At 39.4% G+C, this 12,282-nt stretch overlaps 1 protein-coding gene across 1 annotated transcript in view; it reads left to right on the top strand.

Moving 5' to 3' along the window:
* The window catches only part of GABRG3 (gamma-aminobutyric acid type A receptor subunit gamma3), a gene marked incomplete at both ends in the record, with an annotated part of 334,257 nt that overhangs the window by 313,587 nt on the left and 8,388 nt on the right, over positions 1-12,282 (top strand). Inside the window, one exon of the mRNA XM_084276526.1 lies at positions 7,172-7,324. Coding sequence (XP_084132652.1) covers positions 7,172-7,324 — 153 coding nt within the window. The remainder of the gene's footprint in view (positions 1-7,171; positions 7,325-12,282) is intronic.

Genomic DNA, 12,282 nt, shown 5'->3' with positions numbered 1-12,282 from the left:
TTCTGTTCGAAAAGCATTGCACAGCTCCCCATCAATAAACCCTCTCAAAGAAAGATTCCTACGGAAACGATACTCATTTTCACTCCGATGCTGCATCCACTTCCACTGACATAGGCAGCTATCGTAATCTATTGTTTTTACTTCATCTGCTATTGTTCACTTTTATTTTTCAAGTACAAAAAAACACCCTGTATATGGTAAATAGCTACACTTCTTAGAAATAGTGAGCAATTCATCACGCACGTTACAGCATATATGTATATTGATTTTCTCTCAGACTGATGTATGAATGCGAATGGAGATTATGTAGGGAAGTTTTCTACTGTTAAAGCAGAAATCGAACTGGACTGGTAATCATGGATCAAAGTCTTGCTTATGGTATTATACATTTTTATTCCTATTATGTAGCTTGATGAGACTGCATTTTTGGAGGATTTTCCAATAGTACTTGTACCTTACAACAGCCAAATTAAAAATCCATTCTTTTAATTACTAACCTATTTGAAATAATGTATGGAATGATACTTCTTGATGCAAAATGAAGATGTCATTATGCTTAAAGATAATAGGCCTGAAGAGTCTGAGAACAAATCTGATGTATCTACCATATAGATTAATGAGATCCTACAACTATAATGAGGAAACATAACCCACATTTTTGTAAAGGGGAAAAGGAAGACACAGGGAACTACAATCTTGCTTCTGTGCCTGGCAAGACCATGGAGCAAATCTTCCTGGAAACTATGCTCAGGCACGTGGAAAGTAAGGAGGTGACTGGTGACAGCCAACATGGCTTCACTAAGGGCAAATTTGGTGGCCTTCTATTACAGGCTTTCAGCATTGGTGATAAGGGAGCAGCAACTGCCATCATCTACTTGTGTTGTCCTTCATGATATCCTTGTTTCTAAACTGAAGAGACACAGATCTGGTGGATGGACCACTTGGTAGATAAGAAATTGGATGGACAGTCACACAAAAAGTTGTGATCAACAGCTCAATGTCCAAGTGGAGATCAGGGATGAGTTGTGTTCCTCAGAGGTCAGTACTGGACCAGCACTGTTTAATATCATACATTTTATTGGAGGAAAGTATTATGCACAGTAGTAGATCAGTTAAGAAAGGTGTATTTGGCAGGACAGCTTCTATATGAATGTAAATATAAGTCTACAAATGAGCAAAGCATTTTTGATTGTGGCACAAAACACTATAATCTTGTGTGTGTGTGTGTATGCAAAACTTGTATTTTTAGAATTAATTTTGGAGATCAATTGTCTCCATGGACATTGATCCATCTCCCAAGTACATTCAGAGCATTCCAGACACTTAACAGACAATATGAGCTACCGCTACAAACAGTGAAATGGTTACAGCTGAATCAAAAGTAACTGCTTCTGGAATATATGGCAAGAAAAAATAACCCTAACTTAGTATCTTTTGGTTCTAAGAAGAAGTCTTAGTCTTACTTGGCTTTAAAAGATCTGTTGTCTGCAGACAGCCTGGGACCTAGTGTTTGCTTTTCACACTCTATCTGTTAATATTTGGTTTTTATTACACATGCTTATGAATATGTATATACTTAACAATTAAACATGATTTCTACGAGCACAAACAGTGCTGTTGGATTTGAGTTTCTTTTTTTTCACTGTATACCGGTATAGTCATTTATCTGTGATAATGGGAAACTTAAGCAAAGTTTTGGCATGCATGGTGTGCCTGTATTTCTGGAAAATTTCTTTTTCAAGAGTAAGTGCTGAAAGCCAAATCTGAGCTACTCAGTACTTGTACAAGCACAAACAGATACACCCTAATAATGCCAAAGCTGATTATGAATTCAAAACCAGAGATCTTTGGGACACAGAAAACCTCCACTAGCCCAGGCTGCCCAAACCCCATCCAACCTGGCCTTGAACACTGCCAGGGAGGGGGCAGCCACAGCTTCTCTGGGCTCCTTGTGCCAGGGCCTCACCACCCTCACAAGGAACAATTTCTTCCTTATAGCTAATCTAAATTTGCCCTCTTCTAGTTTAAAGCCATTACCCCTTGTCCTATGACTGTACTCCCTGATAAAGAGCCCGTCTCCGTCTTTCCTGTAGGCCCCTTTGTGTACTAGAAGTCTGCAATAAGGTCTCCTCAGAGCCTTCTCTTCTCCAGGCTGAATGAGCTCAACTCTCAGATTGTTTTCATAGGCATGCCCAGCCCTCTGACCATCTTTGTGGCCCTTATCTGGACTTGCTACAACAGGTCCATGTCTTTCTTGTCCTGGGGACCCCAAAGCTGGACAAAGTACTCCAGGTGTGCTCTCACCAAAGCAGAGTAGAGGGGCAGAGTCACCTCCCTTGCCCTGCTGGTCACACTGGTTTTGATGCATCCCAGGACATGACTGGCTTTCTGGGCTGAAAGCACATGTTACTGCATCACTTGGAGCTTTTCATCAAGCAACACCCCCAAGTCTTTCTCCTCAGGGCTGCTCTCAATCCATTCTTTGCCCAGCCTGTAGTTGTGCTTGGGATTGCCCTGAACCATGTGCAGGACCTTGCACTTGGCCTTGCTGAACTTCATGAGGCTCACAAGGACCCATCTTAATCCTGTCAAGGATGGCATCCCTTCCCTCTAGAGTGTTGACCGCACTACACAAGTTTGTCAGAAAACTTGTGGCAACACTTGATCCTGCTGTCCACCTCTCTGACAAAGGTGTTAAACAGTGCTGATCCCAATGCTACCACCCGAGGAACAATTAAAATAGTAACAAAGATGCCTTGGTGTAATCTCTGTGGTCTTCCTGATCAACAAAGAAATATTTGTGACATGCTGTGTGAGTCCTCATTCTAATGACACGTACATTTTTCTGTAATTAAACTCTCATAACAATATGGTTAAACTCTGCCACTCCTCATTATTCTTCAGTTCTAGTGATGGACAATTAGTGTGTAACCTTCACTCACATGCTGAAATTGCTCTGTGTACTCAACACACTTTCATATTGCAGTCCTTGTGAAGTCATTTGGTCTTTAATGTTTTTGCTAAGATATTTGGGATTGTAGTACTTGTTAACCTGGAGAATAAATGAAAATGTGTGATAAGATAGTATAGCGTGATTTGAGTAAATAAATGATTTATTGTATATAATGTGTTTTGAAAATGTTTTCCTAACATAATTAATTTCATTCTGCTCAAACATGTCACCTTTAAAGGAATTGTTCTTGGTGCAGTAAAAGCAAAAGTCTGGCAATTCAGTTAGCCGTGCCCTTAGTCTTCAATAGACAAATGAATTAGGGTGTAGTTCAGTATTATTCATTAAAATCCATAGCCATTATTCCTTCAAATGTCATTATTGTTCTAAATAGTGTCCTACTTTCCAACTGAAAAGGTAAACTATTAAAAGTCCTATGGGTCACAGGCAGCCGTCCTCCTAGTTTCCTGGGATGCATTGCTACACTGTTCATATTACTCCAGATTTGCTGCCTCAGGATGCATCTCTTGTTCTCATTTATAGAAAACCGATTGGGCACTATGTTGACTTAAGGTAATTTTCATTATTTCAGTGAGTTGATGGTGTGATGGTTCAGTTAAAAGTTCATTTGCCTTCCTGGGAAATTATTCAAGCTGTTAAAAATGTAGAATTCCTCTACGAGTTTCGAAGTGAAGTTTTTTGATATTACCTATTCCAGTGCTCCCTTGCTAGGCAATCACCATGTGGTTACTTTTAAACCAAGTACACTGATGTAATGATCTGCATTTTGGAAGGAGGTTTTTCCCATCCTGTCTGCACTGTGGGGCTTTGTCACACAATCAGCCCTAGCTTCTCTTCTAGCAGTGGCAGTAATGGTGGGTGGAGGGAGCTCTGGAGGCTGTTAATGGAGCAAGGTGGCACTGTGCAGAGTGCTTGAAAGCTTTCCCCTGCTCCCTACCCCGCCCCCTGCCACATCCCCCTTGAGTTGCTCATGCCTGCAGGACATACAGAATAGTAGGTCAGATTTTTTTTTAGAAGAGAGTTTCTTTGTGCAAATTATTGTGTGTGTATAGAGAAAGTCAGAGATCTTTGTACCATGGTTACTTCCCTTTAAGCCGTAGACAAGTGCTTTTAGATACATGGAGAATAATTACTTCTGGAAAGAGTAATTTAGAGAACAATAATAATAATGCAGTTTGGAGTAGTGCATTGAGGGAAGCAGCCATAGCACTTACATGATGGCTCTTCTGTATGCAAAGAGACAATTCAGGAGTCTCAACAGAACTTGACTTGGCTGAGGATAGAACTGATGTAGTAATTCAGTTGAAAATTGTAATTTACTGTAGCTATTAAACAAGTGCATCCAGTGCATTGCTGTATAGAAACATACTTTCCTTAGGACAGTATAGCAACCTTGGTGCTTCTGCTTCTGGTTAAGGCTTTGTGTTTCAGCAGTGGTGATTCACTAAGAACTGTCATCAGCGTTATCTCTAAGGTATGTCCTCTCTAAGCATGGTTAGAGTATTGTAGGAGAACCAGCAAATTCTTCTCTTACTTCCACTTTGCATCACAAATTCCACTCAACAAAATAGTTCTCCCTATCTCTTGGTATAGTTGTTATCTGTCAGCATGCTCCTGTAAGTTGTTATAGTATAGAAGGTACAGCGTATAAGTCTGTATGCATAGCTACTGCCCTTATGACTAGCTCTGCCTTCTTCACTCTGAGAATTTTTGTATGGATTTCAGAAGAGAAAATAGGTAAGTGGATAAATGAATGCATCCCATCAGTATCCTAGGATTTAATTTTTCATTGGATGTCTCTTAGACATATATGGGGTTTTGCTAAATACTTGGGAATTTGCAGCTCCTTGTAAAATGTGACCAAGTCAGAATTTCATTATTAAACTTGCTGGGAAGATGTTCTGCAGAGAAGGAATATCTTGTCAGGTTTATAACTTGGATGAAGATAAGTTATAGTAGGGAAAGAAGGGGAGGGGAGGAAGGGAGGAAGGGAGGAAGGGAGGAAGGGAGGACTGATAATTTCATCTCTGCCTCAGTTCCTGTCTGCAAAAAAGTTGAAATGCTCCATAATTTTCCCCAGCTCTCAGTTTATCAGATTTATTTCAGTAGAGGACCTTGGAAGCAGGTCCCCCTTACTAGCCATTACCCAGTCTCTAGCCCCATTCTCTTTTGCTGTGCTGGGTAGCACAATGATACTATTCAGAGGAGCAGTATTCTGTATGTGTACATGAGTTGTTTATATCATATATCGTACACAACGAGAAGTCTGCAGATTATTTTGCTTTATACCATTCTCAAGCAGCTTATCCATGAATGTGCAGTTCTAGATAACTGAACCAGATAAGCTGATGTAGTCTAAAAATAATCCAGCAGAACCAGCGGTTACTAATCCACATCACTTCCCTGGTGCCACTCCCTGCACAGTGCTGGAGTTTAGTGGAATGAAAATTACCTTTAGGCTGTGAACAGCCCACAAGGCTCACTATGTCATGACATAATGCAATACTTCCTGCTTGTAACAGCAGCAAGCTCTTTCATTAAAGCTCTGTCCCATTATGCCAAATACACAAGGCTTCTGAACTGGCTGGCCAGTTTCTCAGGGTAGCACACTTTTTACTACAACAGTATCTAACAGAGGCATGATGAAAGCACTCAAAGGCTTGTCAGCTTCTTTGAAATAAATCTATCTCAAAACAACGCACTTGACTAGAAACTTTTCCTTTTGACTACTTTTTCTAAGTTTCACTCTACTAATCCCACCCTCAGATTTTTATTTTCCTTTGACTTTGTACTTTATAGTAGTGCACTTATTTTAGTGACCTTCAGAGATATTTTCAGTGGAAGTAATTTTTGCTGAATTAATTGTTTTTCTATGTAAAATTTAGCTATAGTCAAAATATCCACTGCATTAAATGCTTTTGTTCATATGTTCTCTGTTATGAGAAGATTAAGCTTTAATTTTTCTCAACTCCTAATGAGCCCACTCTGCCTCTACTTGGGTGAGTTGTATGTACATTCCTTTGGGGGTTAATATACTACAAATTTTTTGAATCTTCTGATGGTTTGCTGCAACAGAGAAGACTTACCTACCTCTTGCAAATTATGTCTTCTTTAAATATTGTATTCTAGAATGTAAAGGTTTGTAAGAAAAAAACAATATAATTTATTAGGTCAAGTCTGACGTAGTCAGACAAAACCCAAGAAAAGTTCTCAGCCATATAAACTTCTGCAACATACTTCAAGTAAAGTATAGAAACTGCTCTCAGTTCAGCTTCATTATTGTTAATCACTGTGACTGTCTGAAAGAAAAGGATAGTTAACATTTATGAAGCTGAGGGAGCTGTTAGTGAAGAGAGGTGTAGTGAGGTCAGTAGCCTCAACTAGGTAGAGAGAGAGGGACAGATTATTATCCCCTGTGGAGTCACAAGGGCTAGCAGAAGAGCTATTATGAAGAAAATCATAGAATGTTAGAAAAACTAGCCTTCTTACTGAGCTCCTGATTTCATGAATCAGAGCAGAATAATAAAATTTATATCCTGGCTCACCTTCTGAAGGTGTACAGATACCATGAGTGACAACTGCTTTGAAATGGAGGAATGCTGACAAAAGGACACTTTCTTTTCAATTCTGAGTCCTTTAAAAGTATGCAGTCTGACCTCTCTTTCCATCTTTGAGGCTCTGGTCTCTATCAATGACTTAGGTAAAGGCATACTCCTGTGCATGCTGTTCATAATGACCCCTATTGCCCGATTCATATCTAAAAGAAAGGTAACAGAAGTCACTCAAACCTGAAATTAGGGCAGGGAAGACACAACTTTCAGAAGGAGGGATTTTATGTTGTTTGGTTACAAAATCTGGTGAGTGATTGTAGCTTCCTGTTTGTGGTCATGGAGCTATCTAGAAATAACAAGTTTGGAAAGCCCAGATGCCTTTCAAAATTTAGTCATCCAGTATGATTACTGAGAGCCTCTGCCTTTCAAAATAAGTCAACATTTCCACAAAGACCTAAAACTGAAGGAAATTAGAAGTGAACATTTATTTTAATTCTATTTCACATGAGCATTGCTGTACAGATGCTCTTGAAATGCTAAGAAATATTTCATATGTGGTGCTTTTATGAAGCTTAAAAGATATCAACTCAATGAACAACTGCCTGTATCTCACCACATTGTCAATTTGTTTTCTGTGTTGTTATTGCAGGTGATTACGTAGTCATGACTATATACTTCGACCTAAGTAGAAGAATGGGATACTTTACTATTCAAACATACATTCCCTGTATATTAACAGTTGTTCTTTCCTGGGTATCCTTTTGGATTAAAAAAGATGCCACACCAGCAAGAACAGCATTAGGTAAGTTGTTAATATGTAGTTTCTACACTATCATTTGTAAATATCAGCTTCTGTTCAAAAAGACCACTAGCAACATGCTTTGGGCAGACCTAGATCTACTTTCACTGAAGCCTCTGGTTTTCTACCTTTAGCTGGGTAATTAAAAGTAAACTATTCTGACCCTTTGGAATGACACTGCCACCTATTTTGCATAATATTCTAGAATTAATGTCTGCCTTCTTGTTCTCAGTAAGGTATTTTAGTGACATTTTGAAGAATAAATTAATTGCACTGCTGGCTTCCTTCCCTTCTGAAACTCTCCCCCACAGGGCATTATGTCTTATATATACAGAAAACTGTGGGATATAATATTGTTAACTCATGCAAAGTGATTTAGCTTGCGTGCTTGAAGTTAAATTCCACACTAGGTGCATAGATGTTTTTCAATATTGTGGAGATTTGTGTTGGTATAGGTTTTCCAGAAGTTCATTTGAATCAGGGCCAGCATGTGAATTTTGGCATTGTGCTTCAGGGTATACTTAGAAATGCTGACCATTTATTCTGGTGTCTATAGGAAAACCTGCAGGTTTTGCTAGCACAAAGGGCATAGGGCTATATACTAGCCAATGACGGGTGTACATCAGAACAAAAGGAAAAACAACATTGTGGTCCAATACTCACTGATTAAGAAATCTACCAGTTTAGTAAGAAAGGGGAGGCTGTGTGTAGGTTTACATGTCTGGTTTTAAGCATAGAGATTACCTTCTAAACTATTCACTGCTTCCTCCTGCTGGAGTTTGTTGCCATCTCTAATTAAACAGCGGGACTCTCAAAACCGTTTAATTTGTTTGGAAGAACAAATTGTTAAAAACTGCCCTACCCTGACTTTTTTAGACTGAAATCAGACAGGATGCATTTGTAGGAGCAACTGAGTCCCTAGGTTTGAGAGGGTGATACTGCTGCAAGGAAAGACTGGAGGACAAGAGGCTGTGAAGAGGCTGCACCTCCTTGGAGTACACATGAAGGCAGCATGCAGCAGGCTCAGTATTCTTGAGTGCTGCTGAGTACCAATAAGCCCTCGTTCAACCACAGTAGAGGCGATCTTTACAAACCACCTCTGTCTCCCACATCCCTGTACAGCTGATCACGGGTACTCAGTAGTCCTCATCCTTTTTAATCAAAGTAACTAAGTGTTTACCAGAGACAGTGGTTACTTATATGTAAATCTATTTCTGTTAGTTCTCTTTCAAACACCATGTAGAGGTGGTCTACTCAGGAAGAAGACACCTTGTTTGACCATGCAGCCTTTACAGAGTTGTTCAAAATTACTTGTCCTGTTTCAGTCTGCACTAATAAATATGAGCAACCACCAGTTTTGAGGGTGCTGTACTTTCTAGTATAAAAGCCCTGAAGGGGAAAATAAAAATGAAGCGCTAAAGAGACTCTGAAGTCCATTCACTCTGAATAAGATTTTAACTGCTAAGTCTCTTAAACTTGTCCAGAAGTCTCACTAGCCACAGCTTTGTTGAAACAATGAAGCTATATGCCAGCCATTCCTTCTACCAATTTTATGTGTCTCCCTAGAGGGATGTTGTATCAGCTTTAATTCTTAGTAAGCATTGAGGTGCACCTTTCCAAACCAAGAACAGCCGAGTGGCATGGACCTGTGCAACAGGATCAGTATAAAGAAAAGTCCTAGAGAATCTGGAATAAGACAAGCAAGTGTTGGCAAGCAGCCAATGCTGGTTCAAACTTTACAGATAATTTTGTGTGAGCTCAGTCCAAAACCTGCCTTTGCTCCAGGAGTTTGTAAAATTAACAAACATAGCACTTCTGACCACTATAAGTCATGTGGCATCATGTAGGTCCAGTTTTCCAAGAAAGGAATGTTCACTCCTTGCTCCCTCCGTGTGAGTGCCAAAGTACCTTCATACTGTGGCTCCAGCAAGACAATGGACCCTAAGACTTACAGCTCTTCTTTCAGGCTCTCCACCTCCAGGACAGCATGAAGGTGACACAGAGGTGAGGACAGAGCAGCTGTTCCCGGCTGTGTAGACTTTCCTTCAGTGGACAGAAAATTGAGCAATAGGCATTAGCAGTGTACTTTGCTGCTGCACTCTTTTCTTCTTAAATTGGGAAACTCAATGGAGATAAGGAACGATTGACCATCCTTCACAGTGCTTAAGTAAAAAGGGAGAAAAGGCATCCAACAGTTTGCATTACTAACTTTCCAGCAGCAGTAGTCATACCCTTTCCCTGAAGCAGTTCCCAACACTACACAGATCTGTTTTCCAATTAATTAGACATGGAAGTAGGTTAGATCACTAGTCATTACAGTGTGACTCTCCCTACCTCACCCCATGAGCCAGCAGGAGCTTCAGAGAAAAATGTATTCATATACTAAGGTCATGAATTTGAAGTAAGAACACAAACATGAGATGTTCCAAGGCTATATTGAATGACTATCATTACTAATTCCAAAAAGCATGATCAAGAATTAAATATAGCTTATTATAATTAAAGTCAAATGACAAGAAAATAATATATACATGGATTGCCTCTTTTGTGCAGAGTCCTGTTGCTCCCAGATGGGCAATGGCCTGCTGACTCTTGGGATACAGTAAGCAGATGTTCCTAGTTAACTGTAGGTCTGCTTCTATAACACAACCTATAAATCTGTCTGAGCAACAGCACACATCCACATTTGGGCAGTGGCACATGGTGAAATTATGAGTAATACAGCCAAAGGCAAACCACTGAAATTGTCCTACTAATTAGTTGCAATGAATTGTAGACTCAGTGCACCAAACCTGCTCTGGGTAGAGCTGCATTAATGCAAAGTGCTAGCATCAGGGAAATACTTCACTCTCTGAAATTAATGAATTATTTTCTAAGCTATTGGCAACTATTCACTGTTACATGAAGGACAGGTTTTAGCCCCTCCTGAATAACACTAGTAAGCTATTTCTGTGCTGGAAAAAACAAATGCAATCAGGGTTTTTGGCTGTGAGGGAAAAAATAAAATGGGACCATAAGTATCCTTTCAGCAGCACTGTCCAGAGGTATCAAAGTCCTCTTTAAAAACTTGGCATCATAGGGTTTTTTTCAGATGCACTTTGAGGGACTGATGCCCAGAGTGGCAGCGTGACTCACTCCAGGCCACCTGAAGACTCAGTGGGAAATAGAATTTGAGTGCTGGATGAAAACCATGTTTTGTGATACCAGGTTATTCTGCCCTCCATTCAGAGGGGGGGGAGGGAAAGGCTCTTCGCTGTTTCTGCTTGTCCCTAGTAATCAAAATGATCTTTTCCTGATGTTCACAGTCAAGAGCAACCAGCAAGTGTCTGAAGAGAAGTTATGATCTGGAAAAGAAAAGGTTTTTTTCCTTGAGGATGAAGGGAATTAAGTTAAGCTGAAGATTTCATCCCAGTTTCCCCCTGCTTTTTCAAAATGGATATACTATGTAATAGGGCTAGGCAGTTACTACAGAGCAACTTCAAACTGCAGTTTAAAAATAGGCAGTGGATATAAAATCCAGAAATTTTTTAATGTAAAAGAAGATGTGTATGGTGTTTATTAAAATCTGACCACTGCTCTCCTTGTCATTTCATCTAATTCACTAAAAAACCCATGGAATTTATTGAAAGAGGTGCCAGACCAAAGGTGGAGAAATTAAGTTTATAAACAAGCAGTAGCATCATTAAAAGCAGTACACCTTCCTCACTGTCTCATTAACATACCCTTAGGAAAACAAGGAAAAAATGAGCCTTGCTGACCAGAGTTTCTAACACTGAAGCTCCTGCTTCCTCACTTTGCATGTACTTGACCAGTAAGGAGCTTTCAAACAGCAATAATTTTAAATAACCATTGAGACCAGTGATCTAAAGGTTAAAGTGTTCTCATGCATTATGTATCCCTGCATCATTTGATCTCCCAGAGAGTAATTTTTGATTTAGCAAACAGCATCTTTGGTATGGAATTTGCTCAGAGAATATAAATGTCACAAAACGATATTTATACACAAACATGTAAGCTCCCACTTTACACCTGTCTACCTGAAAAATTTGAAAAACTGTCCATGGCTGATACTAAAATTCTGTTGAAACAGACAGTTTGAGAGCAGTGTGAATTTCAATAACAGCTGCGAAGCTCACTTACCATACGGGCCTTCTCAAAGTGAGAGACTTAACAATTTCAACTGGCAAGGTTTATTACATTTGAAACCACTCAACAAACTGAATTTTCTTGGGATGGGAGAGAAAATGAGCTGAAGGTATGGTATCTAGATATTGTCTTTGGAAATAGTAGGTACTGCATTTTATTCATGTATGCATACCTCTAAATTCCAACTTGTAAGCATATAGGAATACCAAACTGTATCATGTGGTGCAGATTCTTTCTCTTTGCTCCCTGTATGTATCCCCAGATGATCATTTCAGTAGTCTAAAAGTAGTCTCACAACATTGCAGTATCTATAAATTTAGTGGAATCTACTTTATTTCAATTAGGTAAGATTAGTCCATAGGTACCCAAAACTCCCAGCTTCTGCATGAGTGAGGCATTTGCAACATGATTTACTGGACTGGTTTTGCTCAGTTCTCACCTAGGTCTCACAGTCTCAAGAATGATTCAGGTAGGCATTTCACATTCAGGCTTAAGGCATGGATATGGGACTCAGGCTGAGTTGGGGACTTCTATACTTAAGTACAGAGACTAATAGTAATTTTCCCTTCACTTCTCTGCTTTCCTGTCCGTAGTCCCATTGGCAGCTTGCCATCATTACAGATACCTGAACAATACTTTCTGTCACAAACAACACAAAGCTATACATCGATTTCACTAAAAATAGAGGAAAAATAGTATATCGTCAATACAGAATTCAGTAGAAAAAAATGACAGACCTTTGCAAAAAATGTTTTTAAGAATTGCAAGGATTTTTTATTCTTTTAATATATATAAAAAAAATATCCTAAAGAAAT

Source organism: Gallinula chloropus, assembly GCF_964237585.1.
Source record: "Gallinula chloropus genome assembly, chromosome: 1".
Taxonomy (NCBI): domain Eukaryota; kingdom Metazoa; phylum Chordata; class Aves; order Gruiformes; family Rallidae; genus Gallinula; species Gallinula chloropus.
This window is presented reverse-complemented; position numbering and strand designations above follow the sequence as displayed.